At 40.3% G+C, this 24,206-nt stretch overlaps 1 protein-coding gene across 1 annotated transcript in view; it reads left to right on the top strand.

Moving 5' to 3' along the window:
* Kif11 (kinesin family member 11) overlaps window positions 1-24,206 on the top strand; it is a 52,874-nt gene that overhangs the window by 13,633 nt on the left and 15,035 nt on the right. The window contains exons 3-14 of the mRNA XM_059258646.1: window positions 22-119; window positions 209-287; window positions 2,623-2,808; window positions 2,917-3,041; window positions 5,420-5,510; window positions 5,755-5,997; window positions 8,200-8,295; window positions 12,105-12,193; window positions 18,583-18,670; window positions 19,699-19,887; window positions 20,316-20,523; window positions 23,909-24,081. Of these exons, the coding sequence (XP_059114629.1) occupies window positions 22-119; window positions 209-287; window positions 2,623-2,808; window positions 2,917-3,041; window positions 5,420-5,510; window positions 5,755-5,997; window positions 8,200-8,295; window positions 12,105-12,193; window positions 18,583-18,670; window positions 19,699-19,887; window positions 20,316-20,523; window positions 23,909-24,081 (1,665 nt within the window). The remainder of the gene's footprint in view (window positions 1-21; window positions 120-208; window positions 288-2,622; window positions 2,809-2,916; window positions 3,042-5,419; window positions 5,511-5,754; window positions 5,998-8,199; window positions 8,296-12,104; window positions 12,194-18,582; window positions 18,671-19,698; window positions 19,888-20,315; window positions 20,524-23,908; window positions 24,082-24,206) is intronic.

Here is a 24,206-nt window from a genome sequence, read left to right as displayed (position 1 = left end):
GTTTCTCTGTTTTTTAAATAGGTGTTTGGAGCATCCACGAAACAAATTGACGTCTACCGAAGTGTTGTTTGTCCAATTCTAGACGAAGTTATTATGGGCTATAACTGCACCATCTTTGCGTAAGCTAAACAACTCATTTTCAAGTTGATAAGAATGTTTAGATGTGTGTATTTGTTTTTAATTTAATGCTTTTTTGAAATCTTGACAGATATGGCCAGACTGGCACTGGAAAAACTTTTACAATGGAAGGTGAAAGGTCACCTAATGAAGTATATACCTGGGAGGAGGTATTTATTGTTTATAATATCCTTTTATCTTGAGTGTGACAAAAAAATGGCCAATTAAAACCTGGTTATGGATCTCTGTTGAGATGTAGAAGATCAGAGAATCAAGTCAAACCATAAACCTAAGTTATACTAAAGTACAATAAATGGTACTTTAGTAAAATTACTGATGTATCACAAATGTATGGTCTCAATAGGAGAGCTAAGACCAACATATACAATACAGGTAAGTGATAAAAAGGGGGGGTCAGCTGGGCAGTGGTGGCGCACGCCTTTAATCCCAGCACTTGGGAGGCAGAGCTAGGTGGATCTCTGAGTTTGAGGCCAGCCTGGTCTACAGAGCAAGTTCCAGGACAGGCACCAAAGCTACACAAAGAAACCCTGTCTCGGAAAAAAAAAAAAAAAGAAAAGAAAAGAAAAGAGGGGGGTCTATTTGCTGGGTGGTGGTGGTGCATGTGCATGCCTTTGATCCCAGCACTCAGGAGGCAGAAGCAGGAGCATTTCTTGCATTCCAGCCTAGACTACAGCGTTCCAGGACAACCAGAGCTGTTACACAGAGAAACCGTGTCTCAAAAAACAAAAAAGGTGGGGTGGGTGTCATAGTTAGACTCCAGAATAGCAGGAGCAGAATGTCGTCTCTCCCCCTACCACTCTGTTTTATCTGTAGGGAAAGAGTTTAATGTTTCAAGACCCATAGTGGGTACCTAAAATAGTAAATAGTATGTATACTTTTTTGTTTTTCTTACCTATGTACCTATAATAGCATCTAATTCATAAATTTGGCATAATAAAATTTTATCAATAATAACTAACAATATAACATAAGAAATGTAACAATATTCTGTAATGTTATTCAAATATAGTTTCTGTCTCAATTTTATACTGTTCTTTGTCACTTAAATGGAGGACTTTACATTTTTCTCTTTCATATCTAAATTTCTGGAATCACTGCTATTGTCCTTTAGGTGATAGTTCAAAATTATTATTATTTTTACTACTATTACTACCATTATTTTGACTTTTTGAGCCAAGTGTTATACTATTACCCAGGCTGGCTTGGAACTCACTATATATTGCCTTTGGACTTGTAACAGTTGTTGTATCTCAGCCTCCATAGTGCTGGGATTATATGAAATCAGAGTTACTCAAATATTTAACACTGTCCTATTAGAACAGTGGATGTGATAATTGTGGTGCTACCAACTGGCTAACAAGTAGGAAGCAGAGGCAGTGTAGACACATATAGTCAAGGATCCGTGTCCCTGACAGGTTGGTGCATTATTACATCGTGCTACTCAGTATTATGCCCAATTTTTAAATGGTACAGCTGTTTATTTCTGGATTTTCCATTTAATATTTTTAGATTGTGGTTGATTATAACTCAGACTGAAGTGACTTGGCTTCTCTGACATGACATTAGTTAGGTTTTAGTTATCCCTCAATATTAACAGAAAGGGGTTGATTCCAGTACATACACGTATAAACACACCAAAGTCTAGGATGCATAAGTCTTCTTTTATCAGATGGTACAGTATTTGTAAATAGGTTAAATGTATCCTTTCAAATAGCTTAAATAATCTGTAAGTTACTTGCAATACTCCATATAATGCAAGTACTATGTAAATAATTGTTGCACTATGTTTTGGGGGGTGAGTATTTGTTTTGAGACAGGTTCTTATGCAGCATAGGCTCAACTTTAAAATTGCTATATAATTGAGGCTGGCCTTGAACTGATCCTCTTCTTTCTGTACCCTAAGTGCTGTAGTTACTGGCACGTACTACCACAGTCAGTTTATACTGTCCTTTTTTTTTAGGGAATAGTGACAAAGGAAACTGTCTGTACTTGTTCAGTACAGATAAAATTTTCAAGTTTTTTTGGTGATTGGTAGAATGCAGAACAAATAGATAGGAAGGGTTAACTGGCTCATATTGAAATACACTGTAAGCCAGATGTGGTGGCTGGTGACTGGAATGCTAGTACTTGGGAGGCTGGGTTAGGAGAACTGCAGATTCAGGGCCAGTCTAGGCTATATAGTAAACCCTAAATAAACTAGAGTTGAGTATGACAGTGTGTATCCATAATTCCAAATACCCTGGAGACTGAGGCAGAGGGATCTCAAGTGTGGGGTCAACCTGGGCAGTTTAAGGGAGACTCCTGTCTCTAAAAAGAGAAACAGGGATGGGGTATAACTCAATGGAAGAATGTGTAAGACCTTAGGGATCAATCCTCAGTGTTGCAAATGCAGTAATAAATTCTGAAGGAGGGCTTGGTCATGTTTTAACTGTTGTAGTAAATGACATTTTGAGTTTATTTTAATTCTTATTAATATAATTTCAGGATCCTTTGGCTGGTATAATTCCACGCACTCTTCATCAAATATTTGAGAAACTAACTGATAATGGCACTGAATTTTCAGTGAAAGTGTCTCTGTTGGAAATCTACAATGAAGAGCTTTTTGATCTTCTTAGTTCATCCACCGATGTCTCTGAGAGGCTGCAGATGTTTGATGATCCCCGAAACAAGGTAACTCAGTTTGAGAATAAAGTTTCTGAATTTTAATGTGTGAGTCTTTTAAAAGTCAGTGTACTTTTTCTTCCTAAGGTAATAGATATTCTTTTGATATTTGATTAGAGAGGAGTGATAATCAAAGGTTTAGAGGAAATCACAGTACACAACAAAGATGAAGTGTACCAAATTCTGGAGAAGGGGGCAGCGAAGCGGACAACTGCAGCGACCCTGATGAACGCTTACTCTAGGTAAGGGAGGTGTTTCCTTTGCTCAGTCTCCCTTTGTGAAAGATCTGGAGGCAGAAGTAGTAACAGTTCTTTTTCAGGTGAGTTCATGGTATGCTGGCTGTGGCGTGATGGTTCACATCTGTAATTCCAGCATGTGGGAGGCTGAGGACAGAGGCCTAGGAGCTGGAGTTCAGATGGGCACATAGGCCAGCTCAGCTACATACTGAGACCTTGCTTCCAAACAAAGAACGTTAAAGCACAATCTTATCTGTAACCGTTCTGTTGATTCAAAAACCCGAACCAAAGATAGGTGTGGTGGCACACGCCTTCATCCCAGCAGTATACTGCAGAGGCAGGTGGGATTCCAGGCCATCCAAGACTACACAGTGAGACAGTCTCAAAACCAACCAACCATCCATCTATCCAACCAACCAAACAAATAACTTAAATGAAACCATATCTGGTCTCAATGAAAATACCTGGTTTAAATGAAACCCTATCTGCTGGGGCCCCAGATTAAATTTTAAGATGAAATACACAGAGGCTAAACTACTTTTTTAAAGTGGCCTCTTAGGCCCTGTTATAGAACTCTTACTGAAAAAAATCTTATGGTCTCAATAAAAGGAAAATCATATGTTAATTTTCATTCTTTTATGGATTTTGTTTTTGTTTTTGTTTGGTTGTATTGGGAATTCAGTCCAGGGCACATGTAAGGCAAGCACTTGCTCACTTGAGCTGTAGAAATTGAGATCAAATCTTTGTTTTAAAATGATTTTACTTTAGTGTAGATACACAGATGGTCACTAACTCTGGCATTCGTTAAAAAGGGAGGAAAGAACAAATTTCTGTAAATACTTTTTATCACCATGCCTGGTTATACATTTTTTTGTTTTATATTAAATAAAGATCACTTTTTATAAATAAAAAAATTAACTCAGTATTCCCAAGACAGTTGGTATTTATGCTTAATTGTATTAATTCCACAATCTTGAACTAGAAACTGGTGAGTAGGGCTGGTGCAATGGCTCTCAGTGGGTTAAGCTGCTTGTCATGCAAACCTAGCTACCTGAGTTTGATCCTGAAATCCACCCACCTAAACGTAGAGGGAAAGAACCAAATCCATGTGGCATGTGCCCTACCCCTTATTGTATATAAGTCCAAATCTATCCATCATAAATACAATTGTTTAAAAAGTTAAATCAGGCTGGGCGGTGGTGGCGCACGCCTTTAATCCTAGCACTCAGGAGGCAGAGGCAGGCGGATCTCTGTGAGTTCGAGGCCAGCCTGGTCTACAGAGCGAGTTCCAGGACAGGCACCAAGCTACACAGAGAAACCCTGTCTCAAAAAACCAAAAAAAAAAAGTTAAATCAGTGGATAATAATGGGAAAACATAAGATAAAAAGAACTCAGATGTATAGTTTGTTTTTTCTTGCACCCTTTCCTCTTCTATAATTTAAATAACTTTTACAAAAGAAGAATTTTTAAAAGTACAAAGAAGAAAATTAAAAGTTAGTCTATTCTCCACTGCTAATGACATTAATAAATGCAACCATGTTTTAGATGGGAGCCATCTGCTCTGAGACACACTCCTCCTTTTCAGAGATGCCTGAAAATTCTTTGTGTGTGTGTGTTGCTGGGAATGGAACTCAGGAACTGATGTGTGCTAGATACAGGCTCTACAACTCCAGCCCTAAAAGTTCTAGGGTAGTTTTGATAGCTTCTTCTTACGATCAGTGTTGTAGGTTGAAGTGTGACCCTAATTAGTCTTATCAAATAAAAACCCCGAGTCAGATATCAGGGTGAAAGCTGAAAGATCAGAGAAGTAGAGCAACCAGCCACCAGAGAGTTCTTACCTCAAGGAAATCTCAGATTGAATGGGGCATCCTGTCTCTACGAATCCTCAGACTGAATGGGGCTGAGCTCCTGTCATCCCCCCACCCCTATATTACTATTTCCACTTCCCTGCTGCTGGGATTAAAGGCATGAGCCTCCCAGGTGCTGGGATCAAAAGTGTGAGCCACCACTGCCTGGCACTATTTCTCTTTTTTTTAGACTAGTTCGATCTTGTGTAGCAGCCTAGGGTGATTCCTGATCTTCCTGCTTCCTCCAAGTGCTGGGATTAAAGGTGTGTGCCACCTGGCCTGAACCTTTATGGTTAACTAGTGGCTAGCTCTGCCCTCTGATCTCCAGGCCAGCTTTATTTGTCAGAACACAAACAAAATATCATACAACAGTAGGTAGTGGGTAGAAATTTTGTCATCCCACGTTTTATTTTCTGACTGATGATATCTTTGTCTTCCCTTGTGCGTTTAAATCTTCCTTGCCTGTTTTCAGTATTTCGTAGGGAACAGATAATGTTTTACATTGTAATGAGTGGACAACCTGATCTTGTTTTCTAGCCGTTCCCATTCAGTTTTTTCTGTGACAATACATATGAAGGAAACTACAATTGATGGAGAAGAGCTTGTTAAAATTGGAAAGTTGAATTTGGTAAGCATCCTGCCTGAATGCCACTGTGCTATTCTTGGTTACTTCTAGAGAAGCTTGGGATTTCACTTACATACAGTACATTTATAGTTAACTTCATTAGTTATTTTGGCAAAGAGGAAGAAATTTGTTGTGGAAAATTTATTTTGCTAGCCATTTAGTATATTACATATAATAAAAGATATAAAAGAATACAGATCTTTGAATCCAAATATAATAGATTGACATTTTCTGTTTAAAATTAAAGGTTGACCTTGCAGGAAGTGAAAATATTGGGCGTTCTGGAGCTGTTGACAAGAGGGCCCGGGAAGCTGGAAATATCAACCAGTCCTTGTTGACTTTGGGAAGAGTTATTACTGCTCTTGTGGAAAGAACACCTCATATTCCTTATCGAGAATCTAAACTGACTAGAATCCTGCAAGATTCTCTTGGGGGACGAACAAGAACGTCTATAATTGCAACTATTTCCCCTGCATCTCTCAATCTCGAGGTAAGCCCTTTGAGAGAGCAGCAAATGTGGGAACTGTAAGTCTTTCCTAGCTGTCATATTTCTAAAGTTCATTTTCTTGCTTCATTCTATACGGTAATATATAAGAATCTGGACATTGTATATGAACATATCCTAGAGGATGCCACTATGATAAAAAGCCAGTTATGACTTCCAAAGTGGTTCCTTTTTTCCCCTTCTCTGTCTCTCTCTGTCTGTCTCTGTCTCTCTCTCTCTCTCTCTCTCTCTTTCTCTCTCTCTCTCTCTCTCTCTGCTAGTTTTCTTTGAGATAGGATTTTGCTGTGTCTTTCAGGCTGGCCAAGACTTGTGATCTCCCTGCCTCAGCTTCCAAAGTGCTGTGATGTAGCTTGAGTTTTCCTGCCTGGCCCAGTCAGGGCAAATATCTCTCACCTGCCAGTCCCACAGCCGCTCAGACCTGACCAAGTAAACACAGAGACTTATATTGGTTACAAACTGTATGGCCATGGCAGGCTTCTTGCTAACTGTTCTTACAGCTTAAATTAATCCATTTCCATTAATCTATACCTTGCCACATGGCTCGTGGCTTACTGGCATCTTCACATGCTGTTTCTCATCATGGCGGCTGGCAGTGTCTCTCTGACTCAGCCTTCCACTTCCCAGCTTTATTCTCCTCCTTGTCCTGCCTTCCTGCCTAGCCAATGGCCAATCAGTGTTTTATTTATTGACTAATCAGCAACACATTTGCCATACAGAACATCCCACAGCACTGTGACGATAGGCATATGTTATTAAACTGGCTTTGCAATGTTTAAAAAAAAAAAGTTGTTTTTTGTTTCTGTTTTGGTTTTTTGAGACAGGGTTTCTCTGTGTAGTCCTGGCTGTCCTGGCACTTGCTCTGTAGACCAGGCTGGCCTCAAACTCAGAGATCTGCCTGCTTCTGCCTCCTGAGTACTGGGATTAAAGGAGTGGTGCCACCACCGCCCAGCTAAAATATTTTTTTGTAGACTGTTCTCTTCCGCCCCGCCCCCCCCCCCCCCCACTTCCCAAATAAGCACTCACAGGCTTAATATTACTTATAAATGCTTGCCAGTAGTTCAGGCTTAATACTAACTAGCTCTTACACTTAAATTAGCCCATAATTCTTACCTATGTTTAGCCACATGACTTGGTACCTTTTCTCAGCACATCTCATCTTGCTTCCTCTGTGTCTGGCTGGCGACTCCTGGCTCCACCCTCCTCCTCCCCGGCATTCTCAGTTCTGTTTTCTGGCCTAACTGCCGGCCCGGCTACCAGCCTGTCAGTTTTTTATTAACAATAAGCATAATCCACAGCATTTTTTATATTCATTTGTTTACTTATGTGTGTGGGCATACAGATAGGAGTCAGAAAGGTTGTCAGTCCCCCACTTCTAATGTGGGCTCCAGAAATCAAGTTCAGGTCATTTGGCTTGGTGACAAGTACCTTTGCTCACTGAGTCATCTTGCAACCCTTCATACATTAAAAAAAAAAAAAAAAAAAAAAAGCTGTGGTTGGAAAAATGGCTTGATGGTTAAGAGCTTTGGCTCTCTTTCTTCCAGGGACCAGTGTTGGATTTCCAGCACCCACATGGTGACTCACAACTATTTGTAACTCCATTTGTAACTGATGCCCTCTTCAGGCTGCCTCAGGCACTAGCCCCACACAGAGTGCACAGTCATACATGCAGGCAAAACACACGTACACATTAAAAAAAAAGATTGCTGCAGGTCAATAGTGATGGGTGGTATGTATGGGTTCATTGAGAACTTAGACCCAGTCAAGTCTTTTTTGGGGTACTGACTTCTTATACTTAGTATTACTTTTTCATTATGCTATATTAGCATACTATGCTAAAATTGTGCTATACATCAACACTGTATTCTTTTTTATGGATGCATAATATTTAATTATATAAATATAGGTGTTGTGTGACACTGTTGCTGGAATCTCATGGACAAATGTCTACTTACCTCAGATAGAATGCATGCCAGACCAAAGTAAACACATTACCAGAGCTCACCTTGGTGAACCGATGGGTTTTATTAGGGTTACTTATAGTAATATGAGTGAAAGATTACTTATAAAAGCAGAAATGACTCAAAGACAGCTGCATCCTTTCCCCTCCCCCAGGTACATTTTAAATAACAGAAGTATCTTATCTTCATCCTCATGCCTTCAGTAATTAACTTTTCCTTTTCATGACAGGAAACTCTGAGTACGTTGGAATATGCTCACAGAGCAAAGAACATAATGAATAAGCCTGAAGTCAATCAGAAACTAACTAAAAAAGCTCTTATTAAGGTAATTGTGAATTTGTATGGAATAATGTAATTGTGTTTGGCATATCTGAAATCTGGAATAGCAAGAGATCACTGTTTTTGTTTTTGTTTTTTTTATTCCCGAGACAGGGTTTCTCTGTGTAGGCCTGGCTGTCCTGGAACTCACTCTGTAAACCAGGCTGGCCTCGAATTCACAGTGACTGCCTGCCTCTCCCAAGTGCTGGGATTATAGAAGGCATGTCCCACCTGACCTGGCTAAGAATAGCAACCGCTCAAAGTTAATCAATATTTGTTAAATTACTTGTTGTAGACATTTGTTACTGAGTGAGGGTCTCACTGACTCACTGTCCAGGGTGGTTCTGGAGACCTGCTGCCACTAAGCTGCATCACCAGCCCCTGTGGTCGGCAGTTTATGTCATGACTTAAAATAAGTGCCTGCGTGTTACAGTGTTCTTCTAACAGTGATATGTGGACATTCCAGCTTTATTGTTGTCCTAGTTGACACTCTTGACAGCATTCATGTCAACAAGTATGAATTTTGTTTACATCTTTGAGGTGAAATTTACTCACTGACATTTACCTCTTGTCAGCACTTATTTCAACGATTTTAATACATTGATGTAGTTATCCAACATCTATACAATTCACTTTTAGAAAAAAAATTAACATGGTAGTTTTCTTTTTTTGTAATCAAGTGACCACTGATATCCTTTCCCTCTGTCTGTCTCTTTGTTTTGTTCTTGAGCAGAATCTTAGTTTGTATTCTAGTATTTGTTTCCTGACCCTCCTGCTCGGCCTCTTTAGTGCTGGGATTGCAGGTATGAACCACCATGCCTGGCTTATCAATACACTTTCTGTAGATAGTTTACTCTTCCTATACATTTCCTAGGAGAATCATATACTACATGGCCTTTGCCTCTATCTTTTACTTGATTTTATTTATGCTGTTGTGGATATGTGCCAGTAGTTTATCCTTTATTTTGCTGAATAATATTTCAATATATGGATAATACTAAACTTTATTTAAACATCCACCAGCCAATAGGTTATTTCCCAAAATGCTATAAGACACTCATTCCTCCTCTCTTCTTAGCTCTAATTCCTGTACTCACTACTCTGTTCTGTACAATTCTGTAGTTTCAGAAGTATTATTGAAGGGAATTGTCTATAGCACATAGACGTTTGGAGTTGTCTTTTTAAATTTTATATTATTCTCTGGAGGTCTCACCCAAATTGTCACGTATCTCAACAGGTCTTTTTAGTGATGAGTATTTTATGGTATCTGAACTATTTGTATGATTTGTGTGACCATCTTAAATGATTTATTGAATAACTTTAGTTTTTTTCTGTTTCAAATGAAACTGCTATTTATATTAATTCATAGGCATGTGTGTAAACATACATGTCTTATTTACTGTTCTGATTGCTGTGAGGAGACACCATGACCAAGGCAACCTATAAAATAAAGCATTTGATTGGGGATTTGGTGACAGCTTCAAAGGGTTAGGCCATGGTCGTGGTGGTGGCGAGCATGGTTGGTAGGCAGGCATGGCACAGGAGTGGTAACTGAGAGCTCACATCTGGTCTGAAAGATGGAGGCGGCAGAGAGAGCAAGACTGAGCCTGGCACCCCACTGACATACTTCCTCCAACAAGGCCACAACTCTTACTCCTCCTTCCTAACAGTCCAACTGGGAACCAAGGATTCAAATATGTGAGCCTATGGGGGGGCTATTGTCATCCGAACCACCACAGCACATTTTCATTGACAATTTTTATTTCTAACTATGAACTGTGTCTGTCCATGTGTGTGCCATGGCGTACATGTGAAAGTCGGATGACAGCTTTCAAAAGTCTCTTCCTTTTAACCCTAGCCCTAACCCTAACCCTAACCCTAACTGGGTTCCAGGGATCGAACTCAGGTTGTCAGGATTTTGTGGCCAATGCTTTTAGCAGTCAAGACATCTCTTCTGGAATTACACTTTCATTTCTTTGTGGTAATTGTCAGGGAGTGAATCTGCTGTGATACGTGGTAACTGTGTACTTCAGTTTTTAAGGAATGGCTAAAGTACTTTCTTGTGGTAGGGTGGAGTGAGTCTCACGCTGTAGCTCAGGCTGACATGGAACTCTTAATCCTGCCTCTGCTTCCTGAGTGCTGGACTTACAGGCATGCACCGTATGCCCAGCTCTACTAAACGATTCTTTAGAGTGGCTATATAATCTTGCCTTCCCACTAGCAACGTAAGTGATGAGTTTCTCTACATCCTCAGCAGCATTTGGTGGGTGTTAGTTATATCACTTGGTTTTAACTTACATTTTCCCAATGACCAATGATGTTGAACATCTTCTCTTGTGTTATATTACATTATATTCATATGTCCTTTTTGTTTATTTGTTTGTTTGTTTGTTTTGCTTTTCAAGGCAGAGTTTCTCTGTGGAGCCCTGACTATCCTAGAACTCACTCTGTAGACCAGGTTGGCCTCAAACTCAGAGATCTGCCTGCCTCTGCCTCCTGAGTGCTGGGTTAAAGGTGTGTGCCACCACCATCCAGCTCAGATGTACTTTTTGGTGATATGTTTGTTTATGGCTTTAGCACTATTTCCTAATGGGTTGTTAGTTCTCTTATTGGTGTTTTAGACTTTGGTTTTTTTTAATGTATAGGGGTGTTTCCCCTGCATGTGTGTTTACCTCATGTATGCAGCACCAGTGGAAGCAAGAAGAGCGTGTCAGCTCCCCTGGAGCTAGAGTTGTAGATGTCTGTGAGCCACTGTGTGTGTGTGTGTGTGTGTGTGTGTGTGTGGTTGCTGGACACTGACTCCGGTCCTCTGGAGGAACAAGCAGTGCTCTTAACTGCTGAGCCATCTCTCCAGCCCTTAGAGTTCTTAATGTAATATACTTTAGTTACTTGTTACATAGGAAGTTTTCTGGATCTGAGGTTTGCAAACATGTTTTCCTCCTTTGTTGTACAGCTCCCCGTCTTTGGTGTGGTCTAGTATATCAAGTTTTCCAGGTTTATGTGAGCCTACTTCTGGACTCTGTTCTATCCCGTTTATGAATTCAATGTCTTCCTCCACCAGTACTGCTGTTGTAGTTGTATAATGAGTCTCTGATTGTCCTGGGTTTTTATCATCTTGACACAAACTAGAGTCATTTAGACAAAGGGAACCTCTATTGATAAAACGCCCCAACCAAACTGGAGGCAAACTTGTGGGGTATATTTTTAGTTAGTGATTGATGTAGGAGGGCCCAGCTCACTGTGGATCGTACTACCTCTGGCCAGACGGTCCTTGAGTATATAAGAAAGAGGGCCGAGCAAACTATGAGGAGGAGCAAAGCCAGTAAGTGGCATTCCTCCATAGCCTCTGCTTGAGTTCCTGCCTCCAGGTTCCTGCCCTGACTTCCCTCAGTGATGGAGTACAACCTGAGAGTTGTAAGCTTAAGTAAACCCCCCCCCCCCCAAGTTTCTTTTGGTAATGATATTTTATCACAGCAGTAGAGATCAAAGGTAGATAAGATGTTTATAATGAACACATTTAAAGACTCATTAAGGCTATTGAAAGAATATTTCTAGACAAATTAGCATAGATTTAAAACTATAGTTATACCTGCGGGTAGGGGTGATCTCAGTATTTCAAAGGCCGAGACTGAAGATTGCCATAAGTTCAAGGTCAGCCTGGGTTTCGGAGTGAAATCCTTTTTTTTTTTTAAAGTATGATTATAACTTTTTATGTTTGAAAAACATAAAGGGCTAACAACATGATTTATTTCCTGCACACTGAATTATAGAACGAAAACAACTAACTTGATATCTATATAACCTGCTTTTGTGTAGGAGTATACAGAAGAGATAGAGCGATTGAAGAGAGATCTTGCTGCAGCCCGTGAGAAAAATGGAGTGTACATCTCTGAAGAAAATTTTAGGTAAGCCTTTGGCTGTGGAGTTGGTATATATATTTTTTAAGTTTACTTATTTTAAACATATGCACAGTTGCCTGCATGTATGTCTGTGTACCCAACTCAGGATGTGCTGTAGGGACCAGAAGAGGGAGGGCACCAGGTCTTCTGGAAATGGAGTTATAAACAGCTATGAGCTGCCATGTGGTGCTGGGAACCGAACTCAGTTTCCCAGACAGCAGACAGAGCTCTTAACTGATGAGCCATCTCTCAGCCCCTTATTTTTGTTTTTGGAGATGGTTTCACTATATATATATAGCCCAGGCTGGTCTGGAGCTCTCTGAATCCTGCTTCAGCCTCATACACAGTTACTGGAATTACAGAAGTGTGCTAATATACCCATTTCTGAAAGCCATACTTTCAGTTAACAGGTAGTTTGGAGTAAAAATTACTTATACAGCGATAAGGAAATGGTGTCTACTGCCAGTAAGTACTTCTTTTGGTTTGACATTAAAAAGTAGTTACTGGGCCAGTGAGGTGGCAGTATGTAGAGGTAACTGCTGCAGGGTCTGATGACTTAAGTTTGACGTCTGCAACCCACATGGTGGATGGAAAGAGCTGGCTTCCACAGTTGACCTTTGACCTCCACATGTGTGCCGTGATATTGTGCACATGTTTGTGCATGCACACACACACAAATAAATAATTAATTAAATAAAGTTTTTTTTTTGTTGTTGTTGTTTAAGTGGCATGCCCCAGGAGGCAGAGATGGAATCTGATGCTAGTCCGGGCCACATAGCAAGACTGGTCTCAAAAGTAAAGCTCTGATCCGTGAGATGGAGCACTGGGTAAAGGTGATTGCTACCAAGCCTGAGGACCAGAGTCCTCAAACCCATATGGGAGGAGGAGGGAACCAGTCCTCCAGAAGTTGTCACCTGACTCCATCTGTGTTCTGTAGCACACACACCGTGTCCCTCACCAAATAAATGTTCACACACACACACACACACACACACACACACACACAATGTTATGAAACACTTTTTAAAAAGTCTTTTAGCTTTTTATTTTGAAATAATTATTTGTTTATGTGAAAAGTTCTGAGAGTACAGCGAAGCCACCTGCATGATGATTATTTATCCAGGCAGGGTCTTGTGTAGTCTAGACTGGTCTCAAGCTCATTGTGTAGTCAAGGATGTCCTTTAACTTTTGATCCTCCTGCCTCCACCTCCAAAGTGCTGGGTACAGGCATGTGCCACCATGCTTAGTTTTATGTAGTCCTGGGATCAGATCCAGGGCTTCGGACACTAAACAGATCCTTCACCATTTGAGTCACATCCTCAGCCCTTTCATTATTGTTTAAGACACGGGTCTGCTCTGTGGTACTAGCTGGCCTTGAACTAGATCAGGCTGGCCTTGGATTTATAGCAATCCTACTTCATCTTTCTGAGTACTAAAATTACAGGTGTGGGTCCTAACACCTGGCTCCCCATGTATTATTTACCCAGTTTCCACCAATATTCATTTATGTAACCGTGATTCAATAGTAAACATAGGAGATTGACACTGGTACCTTTTGTATGTATGGCTCTGTACCATTGTGACACATTTGTGTAACCATCACTGCAGTGAAGGTACATAAACTTCTCTTTGCCTCTTCTTTAAGGTCACGTTCATCTTCTCTTCTCACTGTGAATCCTATCCTCTGACAGTTCTAGACTAGAGCTAAACCACCTACCTTGTCATTTCTGAAATTTCCTAACCCTCAGGAATCAGTGTAAACCCATTCAAGTGGGTCTGGAAGGCCTGTGAGTTTTGTGTTTAAAAGTTTACTTCAGCCAGGTATGGTGTTGCATGCTTTTAATCCAAGCACACCGGAGGCAAAGACAGATCTCTGAGTTTGAAGCCAGCCTATCTTTAAGAAGAATTGTTCATCATACTTTATTTTTACCTTTTGTCTTGTTTTGGTTTGGCTTGGTTTTTCAAGACAGGGTTTCTCTGTGTAGTTTTTGGAGCCTGTCCTGGATCTCGCTCTGTAGACCAGGATGGCCTTAAACTCAGAGATCCACCTGCCTCTGCCTCCCAAGTGCTGGGACTAAAGGTGGGCGCCACCGCTGCTCGGCTTGTTTTGTTTTTTTGAGACAGGGTTTCTCTGTGTAGCCCTGACAGTCCTGGAACTTGCTCTGTAGACCAGGCTGGCCTTGAACTCAGAGATCCACCTGCCTCTGTCTCTGCTGGGATTAAAGGCGTGTGCCACCACCACCTGGCTATTTTACCTTTTAGACTTTGATTTAATGTTAAGATATTTTGCTGAGTTTTATTTCTGTTGTACCATTTTTAGCTTGTAAGAGCTCTACCACATCTTTCTTGACCTTCAGAGAATATGGTGTCCTATTGTGTAGGTTGATTGCACTCCTCAGAAAATTATTAGTATTATTAAAGTTTACTCTTCGGGATCTTTTCCTTTTTGGGGGGTGGTGGTGGTGTTTTGTCTTGTGTTTTCAAGACAGGGTTTCTCTGTGTAGCCCTGGCTGCCCTGGGACTCGCTCTATCGACCAGGCTGGCTTTAAACTTAAAGAGATCCTCTTGCCTCTGTCTCCTGAGTGCTGGAATTAAAGGCATAGGCTATCACCGTCGATATTTCAGGATCCTTTTTACTTTCTGTAGTGGTTTCTGTTACTTGTGTTTGTTTCCTTAACTGTCTAGTGACTTTTAGCTGGCATTAAAATATAGATTATTAGTTTTGTCAGGGGTGAGGTTTTATAGTCCTGTGCGTTGGCTGGAGTGTAATAAAGAGTGGTACCTGGAATTATGTCTGGGCTTCCTTCACAAGTTTTCCTTGGTTGAATTTTTTGTAGGGCAAAGCCCTTCAATCCTTCTGAGAATACTCACCTAGTTCTCTGGTTACTCTGGCCACTGTGAACAATTAGAATAGGTTCAAGTGCCGAGGAGCTCCCATTCACTGTGTGGATTTTCGTTCAAATGCCTGGCTCTTCATTGAGAGGCAAGCTGAAGTTCACAGGCAGTGAGTGCAGACTCCTGGCTCTCAGGAAGGAACTTTATTGCCCCCTAGAGGATACTCAGCAACATCCAGGCCTCTTGTTTTAATCAAAGACTTTATTGGCTGAGCTTTATACAACATTCTTTAACATTTAACTTGAGCAGATGGAAGGTGAGAAACAGTGTGTCATTCAGGTCTATGAAACGAAATAGGCCTGTGAAGATTTGAAATACAGATGAAAAGTAGCATGAAGCAGAACTTAAATATTGAAGTTGCAACATGGCAGTTTTTTTTTAAATGAAAATCTAGTTTGTAATAAAATGCCATTGAGAAATTTATCATGAGGAAAAAAAATATTCTTAAAACCTGACCTTTCTCAATGCATTTTGCTTTTTTAGTATTATTTTTGGTTAATTCCATCATTCTACAAATAAAGATTTCTAAAACTTAAAGGTCTTCCTGATATTCCATGTGGCTTGGGAGACACCCGGTTCCTGAGTGAGCCTGAAAGGTTCTGCTGGGTCTGGGTCTGAGAACAAGACTGTCCCCCAGAGCCCAGGGCTGTGATTCAAGTGTTCTCCACACAGCTCTCTGCTGCTACAGTTCCTGAGCCCATTTGATAAGATGGCATGATATGGAAGTTCCCAGAGAAATCACTTTAAAATACAGCCAGGACTTTCCAGCACTTGCAGTGTATTAGGATCTGAATTAAGCTCACTAGACTCTAGGCCAACTGGCTTTTCTTCTTGAGTTATGAATCAAATCACAGTCTAGGTATATTAAATGTTCTAAAAATCTTACCCACACAGAAAGTCTGAGCTCTTGAGCCAAGTGCTCACTCATCCACTCTATTTCTTAAGATAAATTTTGTGGGTTGATTTCTTTTTCGGCATTTTTTCTTTCTGTAGTAAGTAATCAATATGGTGTTATCTTTCTGGTTTAAAAAAATAAATCAGTATTGCCCCTAAAAAACTTCAGTTTTATTGTTATAACTATACCGCTGTCAAATACATTTTTAAAATGTAGTATTAAGAGGTCCAAATGATTTTTCTCATGTTTTCTCCATTCATTAAAACAGAAACATTAGCCGGGCGTTGGTGGCTCACACCTTTAATGCCAGCACTCGGGAGGCAGAGGCAGGCAGATCTCTGAGTTCGAGGCCAACCTGGGAAGTTGGAAAGGCGCAAAGCTACACAGAGAAACCCTGTCTCAGAAAAACAAACAAACAAAAAAACAAAAACAGAAACATTAAAGGTTCTCATAGTATGTATTTAACAAAGATTACAAATATTCAAGAGCTCATCTTCCATGCACCAAAAGTTTAGGCTATTTTCATGGATCTGGTTCTGTCACTTGTTCCCTACGGCCAAGTCCAACCTGATAGCTCTGATGATTTCCTACACTTAGAAGTAGAGGCTTCTAGCCAGGCAGTGGTGGCACACACCTTCAATCCCAGTACTTGGGAGGCAGAGGCAGGCAGATCTCTTGAGTCTGAGGCCAGCCTGGCCTACAGAACTGGATCCAGGATAGCCATGGCTACACATAGAAACCCTATCTCAAAAAACAAAACAACAAACAAAAAGACCAACCAAGTAGGGACTTTTTTGGTGGAAAGAGGTCCAGATGAGCACTGACGCTGTCACCTTTTTTGGACAGCACTGCTCAGTGAGGGGAGAGGCAGTAATAAAAGTCTGTCCAGCTCAGTAGAATTAAGACCTAGCTCTTGAGAGTATACATTTTCATCTCAGTATCAACACTAGCTTACCCACTTGGAGTAAAAATATGAAGATAAGAAGATATAAAAATGTATAAAATGTTCTATGCTAGTAGCAAATAAATACATCTTAATATGTTCTAACAAGCAGACACATTTAAGGTAATACACTCCAGTTTTTATTTTAAGAAAAAATCCATTACTTTGCTTCTGGAATAGGATGGGGCACTTATCCATCCTTTCAGCAGGATATCAGGTCATCTTCCTGTTGTTTCTACTGACACCCTGAAGGAAACATTGTGATTGTTGTTTCATAGCAGCACCGTTTAAACACACCTTTGCTCAGATCTGAACTGTTAACATATACATTGGAGAAAGCACAAAGGCTAAGTATGCAAAACAGATCTACATTTCTGCACCATGCCAGATCTCATCCAGGCCTTTTGATGGTCTCATTGGTGTAGGTGGAGAATACTGCGGTCTTCTAGTAGATAGGAATCAGTGGTGTTAACTGACTATCCTGAAATGTACATGATAGCCCACAACAAAGAACTATCTTGCACAAAGCACCTGTACTTCTGAAGCTGAGAAATCCTGCCCTAGTGAATCTCATACTAGTATATTAGTGGTGTTTACAGTATACCTAGTGTTAGTATAACTGTGTGCGGCATCCCCTGTAGATACTGAGGATTGATATTGTTCTGTATACATACTTTGATTTGGTCTTCTAGGTGGTTTTTGTCATTTATCTCGCTCATTTGTGATGTTTCATGTCTTCAAGTCTTAAACACAGCCTGGGGAGGCGTCTTTATAGTACATATCACCGATTCACTGATTGCAGCCACTTACACACTCCTCATCCCCACTTTTTGTTACCTTCCCCATTGTCAGGTTTTTTTTCTTTTTTAAATTGTTTTGTTTTCAAGACAGGGTTTCTCTTTATAACCCTGGCTATCCTGGAACTCTCTCTGTAGACCAGGCCGGCCTCAGATCTGCCTGCCTCTGCCTCCTGAGTGCTGGGATTAAAGGCGTGTGCCACCACCGCCTGGCCTCTCCATCAGTTTTCTATCTTCTCAACACAGTTTTCATTTTATATGTATTTTATAGTGCTAGGTACCAAATCCAGAGTCTCTTGTGCTTGCCGACAAGCACCCTGTCACTGAGTTAACCCCCCAGCTCCTTTGCATCTCAATTGGATTTGTGTACACATGCCTTTCCTTCATAGATAAAGGTTCTCAGTCAGGGTAGAGGTCAAATGAGAAATGTTCCAGTAAGGGGCTGGAGGGATGGTTTAATTGTTGAGAGCCCTGGGTCTTCCAGAGGATCCAGGTTTAATTTTCATCATTGACATGGTGGCTTACAACTGACTGTAATTCCAGTTGCAGGAGGATCTGATGTCCTCTTCTAGTCGCCATGGGCACCAGGCATGTAAGTAGTACACAGACATACATGCAGACAAAAACACTCATCCATAAACTAAAAATAAGTAAATCTTCAAAAAAAGCATGCATTTGTTGCGTTTTGCATTTAGTATTTATCACCACTTAAGTAACACATGAGGGTAAGAAGTGTGGAGATGAATTTATGTAGCTGCTATAATTTTGTTATAATATGTTGTATTTTGTTATACAATTAGATTAAAATTTTGTAGGATTTAGAACAAAACATTAACTGTTAAATTTCTATTACACCCTGTTTTAGAGCCATGAATGGAAAATTAACTGTTCAGGAGGAACAAATTATTGAGTTGGCTGGAAAAATCGATGTTCTTGAGGAGGATCTCAGTAAGGTAGGCATTCTGGATGATGTGCAAGGTCACTTGAAAAGGAAATGCTGAAAGAAATTTAGAATGTGTAGGGACATTTTTTTCTCTTTTGAAAGAATTTTTTTCTTTTTGATTCTTAAGCTGAAGTTGTATTATATTTTTACCTTTGTTAGTAATGAAAAAGCTCCTGTTTTGATACTTTATTAATACAACTTTAGAAGAAATCAGACATTTGCTTAATGACTAGGTTATGTTTTTGAGAAATGTATTTTAAATGATCTCATTGTTGTGTAAACACTATAGAGTATACTTGTACAAACCTCCAAAGCCTACTACAGGCCTAGGATTTATGGTATACAAGTCTCATGTAGTCTAGGCTAGACTCAAACACATGCCTTTAATTACTTAGGAGGCAGAGGCAGGTGGATCTCTGAGTTAGAGGCCAGCCTAGTCCGTGTGGTGAGTTTCAGGCTATCCAGGGCTGCATGAAAAGACTCTTCTACAAAAGAGCAGCAAAACTGTGTAGCCAAGGATGACTTTGAACTTCTGATTCTCCTATCTCTACCTTGGATTATAGCAGTGCATCACCAGGCCTTATTTTTTGCAGAGCTGGGGATGGAACCTGGGGCTTTGTTTATGCTAGGTAATTGTTACACCAGTTGAGCTTTCTCCCCTGCTCCTTTTCAAGTTAGGGATTTCAGAAGTTGGGAGACATTGGACAGTTAGAAAAGCAACTGGACGCTTTCTGCGCCACTCTCATGTTGCACCTTTATTAACGGCAATCCACTGAAGTCCTGGAGGGAACCTGGAGAATCAACACCACTATGTTAGACCTGTTAAGTTTTGAATGAGCTTTCTAGGAAGAAAGATACTTCTTCCTAGAAATACACAGATACTACCATTAAAGTGTTCTAATCAGTCTGGCACACTATTACGATTTTTATATTTGAATAATTTGTTTTGTTTTCCCAATATTATTAACTAGCCAACTGTTTCACCAACCACCAGCATTTTTCTGCTTCTTAGAGAATTGTTGAATGTATTATGTGTAGGTCACAGAGTTATTTGTGGAGAGTAAAAATGAACTTGACCAGTGTAAATCTCACCTGCAAACTAAGACACAGGAACTTGAAACCACTCAGAAACATTTGCAAGAAACAAAATTACAGCTTGTTAAAGAGGAATATGTCTCTTCAGCCTTGGAAAAAACGGAGGAAAAGCTTCATGATACCGCCAGCAAGGTTTGTCCTTTGTATTGAAAACATTGAAGGGTAGGTAGAAGTATCCTTGTTTGCTTAACTTCGATTATGAGATTTTAATTTATTCATTCCAAATGTTGTTTGTGTTCATTTATGAAACAGTATTTCACTATTTGACCTATGTTTCTTTTTTAAACTGGAATGAAAGTATTAGGTATACTTTTGAGGAGACAGTAAAGCAAAGGGAAAAACATTTGTGCCAAACATAATTACTGGAATAAATTTGCCAAGTCAGTTTTCTGTGCACGATGGCTGGCTGGGAGAGAGAGCAGGGTTGGTGGGGACTAACCCTAACTCGAGCACCTGGATCCTTAGAGTGTCTTGTTCTCACCTAGGAAAGAGCTTTATGGAACACAAGTACTTTGATTTTATGTTATCTTTTTTGTTTTGTTTGTTTTTTAAACATATAGTTGCTTCACACGGTTAAAGAAACCACCAGGGATGTATCTGGTCTCCATTCTAAACTAGACCGTAAGAGAGCAATTGATAAACACAATGCTGAAGCTCAAGATAGTTTTGGCAAAAACCTCAACAATCTGTTTAATGATATGGAAGAATTAATTAAGGATGGCAGCGCAAAACAAAAGGCCATGCTAGAAGTTCATAAGACACTGTTTGGTAAGTTCAAGCATTTCTGTGGGTGTGTCCTGTGGATGTGTGTGTATATGAATATAGAAACCAAAGGACAACCTTGAATGTTATTCCTTAGGGACCATTCACTTTTTAAAAGAATTATTGTTGTTGTTTCTTTTTACTCTTTTGGGGGGCCTGCCACCCAGCTCCCAAATAAATCACATATGGAGGCTTTTTTTTTTTTTTTTTTTTTTTTTTTTTGGTTTTTCGAGACAGGGTTTCTCTGTGTAGTTTTGGTGCCTGTCCTGGATCTCACTCTGTAGACCAGGCTGGCCTCGAACTCACAGAGATCTCCTGATCTCCTGGTTCTGCTTCCTGAGTGCTGGGATTAAAGGCGTGCACCACCACCGCCCAGCTTGGAGGCTTATTCTTAATTATAAATGCTCGGCCTTAGCTTGGCTTGTTGTTAGCCAGCTTTTCTTAACTTTAAATTATCCCTTCTACCTGTTGCCTCTGGGCTTTTTCCTGTTCTTACTTCTGTAATCTTACTTTCACTCTTACTTCGTGGCTGGCTGTGTAGCTGGGTGGCTGGCCCCTTCTCTAGCTACTCCTTTTTCCTTTTCCAGATTTCTCCTTCTATATAGTCTGTCTGCCTCCCAGCCCCATCTATCCTTTCTCCTGCCTTGCTATTGCCCATTCAGTTCTTTATTAGATCACCAAGTGTTTAGACAGGCACAGTAACACAGCTTCACAGATGGTTAAACAAATGCAACATAAACAGAAGTAACACACCTTAAAATATTATTCTACAACAAGTTATTTTATTTTTAATTACATGTATGTCTCTGTGTGTGAGGCTAGAGGGGTAGATTCCCTCCATTGGAATATAAGCTACCTGATATGGGTGTTGGGAATCAAACTCCACCTCTGGCAGAGCAGTATATGCTCTTAGCTATTGGGCCATCTCTCTAGCCAGCCACCTTCTTTCTTTTGAGACAAAATCTTTCATTGGCCAAGTGGACTAGGCTGGCTGGCTGGCTCAGTTGAACCCCAGGCTAGCTCACTCACTCACTCACTCACTTTCACACTCTCTTCTCTCTCTACCTTCACTCCTCCCCTCCCACTTCTTTCCCTCCCCTTCCTGCCTTCCCTCACCAGTAGACCAGCTGGTTTCTAACTAATAATCCTTCTGTCTCTGCTTCGTAAGCACCAAGATTACAGAAAGAGTATCACTAAACTCAGCTTTTCTGGTCTTTTTTGTTTGTTTCTGAGGCAGGGTCACAGGTATCCTAGGCTGGTCTTGGTGTATACCAGAGGATGATTTTGAACATGTAATCCTCCTGTCTCCCACTTGAGTACTGGGATGACAGGCCTGTGCTATCACACCTGGTTCTATGCGATGGTAGAGATGGAACCCAGGACTTTGTGCATATTAAGCAAGTACTCTGGCAACTGAGCTAAATCCCCAGCCCATTCTAAGTCTTTCTTTATATGTTTCATGTGTTAATTTCATAATTTTCATTTTTTTTGTGTGTGTGTCTATCTTGAGACAGGGTCTGACTAATTTGAACAAGTTGAACTTAAAACTCATTTTGTAGCACAAGCTAGCTTTGAATTTGTGATCCTCCTGCCTCAGCTTGAGTGCTGGGGTTACAAGTATGAGCCAACACATCTCAAAATAAACAATTGAATACTATTTTAAACAAACAAACAAAACAACTCAGGTGACAGTGTTACCTGTCCCATTGAACATGTTAGCTGTTGAGACAAGAGGTTAATGTTTTTGTTTCTTTACAACAAATTTTAGAGGCTTGTCATTGATTTTAGACTGTTTTCTATAAAATAAGTTAAAAATTTATCAAGTTAGCATATTATCATTAGAAATAAAATTTGTCTTTATCACTGAATTGACTCATTTCTTTGAGGTATTACTATTTAATTTCTTGGGTCTCTTCCTAAAAATGTTCTTATTTAAAAAATTTTGTAAATTGTGGCTGGGGAGAGTAGTTTAATTCCTAGCACCCACATGACAGTTCACAACAATCTGATACTCTCTGCTTGCATCTTTGAGGGCACAGACATAAATACAAAATAAAAAAATAATTTAAAAAATTTGGTAATTTCGTGTGTGTCTGTGCGTGCGTGCGTGCGTGCGTGCGTGTGTGTGTATGCATGTATGTGTGTGTGAATGTGAGTGAATGCGTTTTTGCCATAACATGCACTTGGAGGTCAGAGGGCAATTCCCTCTCTCCCCTCCCATGTAGATCCCAGGGATTGAACTCTGGTCCCTAGGCTTGGTGGCGGGTAGCTTGGTGGCAAGTGTTTACCCAGTCCCCTTCCTAGGTATTTTCTTTGAATAAATTATCTTGCAACTTTTTTTTCTTGTGGGAAGGTGTATCGTAAAGATTTGCTGTCTTGTCAGAACATGTATGTATGTTTTGTGTTTTACACTTTCTTTTGAGATAGTCTCATGTAACCCAGTTTAACTTTAGCTTACTATGTAGCTGAACCTGATCCTTCTGTCTCTACCTCTAAAGTACTGGGAATATAAGTGAGTTTCACCATAATAAGGTGTAGTTTTCTCTTTTTTATAAATTCCTGTTTACTATAAAACTGTGTATTTGCCAGGTGGTGGTGGCGCACGCCTTTAATCCCAGCACTTGGGAGGCAGAGGCAGGAGGATCTCTGAGTTCGAGGCCAGCCTGGGCTACCAAGTGAGTTCCAGGAAAGGCACAAAGCTACACAGAGAAACCCTGTCTCAAAAAACAAAAAAACAAAAACAAACAAACAAACAAAACCAACCTGTCTATTTTAGATACTAATTTTAGAATATTCTAACCCCACCCCATTTAATGTTTCTGTTTCTCTGTGTAGCCTTGGCTGTCCTGGATCTCGCTCTGTAGACCAGGCTGGCCTTGAACTCACAGAGATCCTCCTGCCCCTGCTCCTGAGTGCTGGGATCAAAGGCGTGAGCCACCACTGTGCGGCTGCATATTCTAATTCTTAAGTCTGGTGATTTGTGCCTTCAGTCCTAGCACTTGGGAAGCTGAAGTATGATTGACTGGAATTAAGATCATCTCAAACTTCGAGGCCAGCCTGGTCTACAGAGCGAGTTCCAGGACAGGCTCCAAAGCTACACAGAAAAACCCTGTCTCACAAAACAAGCAAACAAACAAAAAAATCATCTCAAAGAAAAAATATTCTCATTTTAAAAATTATCCTAAGGTGTACTTGAGTATGATATGCTTTCAATATGCCAGGACTTATAGAATATTCATATCTAAGTCTTTTCTTATTATGTAGTAAGACAATTCTTTAGTTATTGGAAATTCCATAATAAAGATTGATTTTTGACTTACTGAAAGTAGTCTTAACTGCATTTAAATATATTTATGCCGAAGTTCACATCTCTCTCTCTCTCTTTTTGTAGGTAATCTCATGTCTTCTAGTGTCTCTGCATTAGACACCATTACCACGACAGCACTTGGATCTCTCTTGTCTATTCCACAAAATGTGTCGGCTCGTGTCTCCCAGATCTCTGATGTGATATTGGAGGAGCAGTCGTTGGCAGCACAGAGCAAAACTGTGCTGCAAGGCTTGACTGTTAGTACATCTCTTCGTGATTTCCAAGGGTGACTGGCTGTCAGCAACAGTGTCAACTCTCTCAGATTAAGCTTAGCCAGACACGGTTGCTTTTGTTTTCCCCTCACAGAAAGACTGGTTTCCAA

This window comes from Peromyscus eremicus, chromosome 1, assembly GCF_949786415.1.
Source record: "Peromyscus eremicus chromosome 1, PerEre_H2_v1, whole genome shotgun sequence".
NCBI classification, from domain to species: Eukaryota; Metazoa; Chordata; class Mammalia; order Rodentia; family Cricetidae; genus Peromyscus; species Peromyscus eremicus.
Note: the sequence above shows the minus strand (reverse complement) of the source record. Positions and strands in the feature narration are given on the sequence as shown.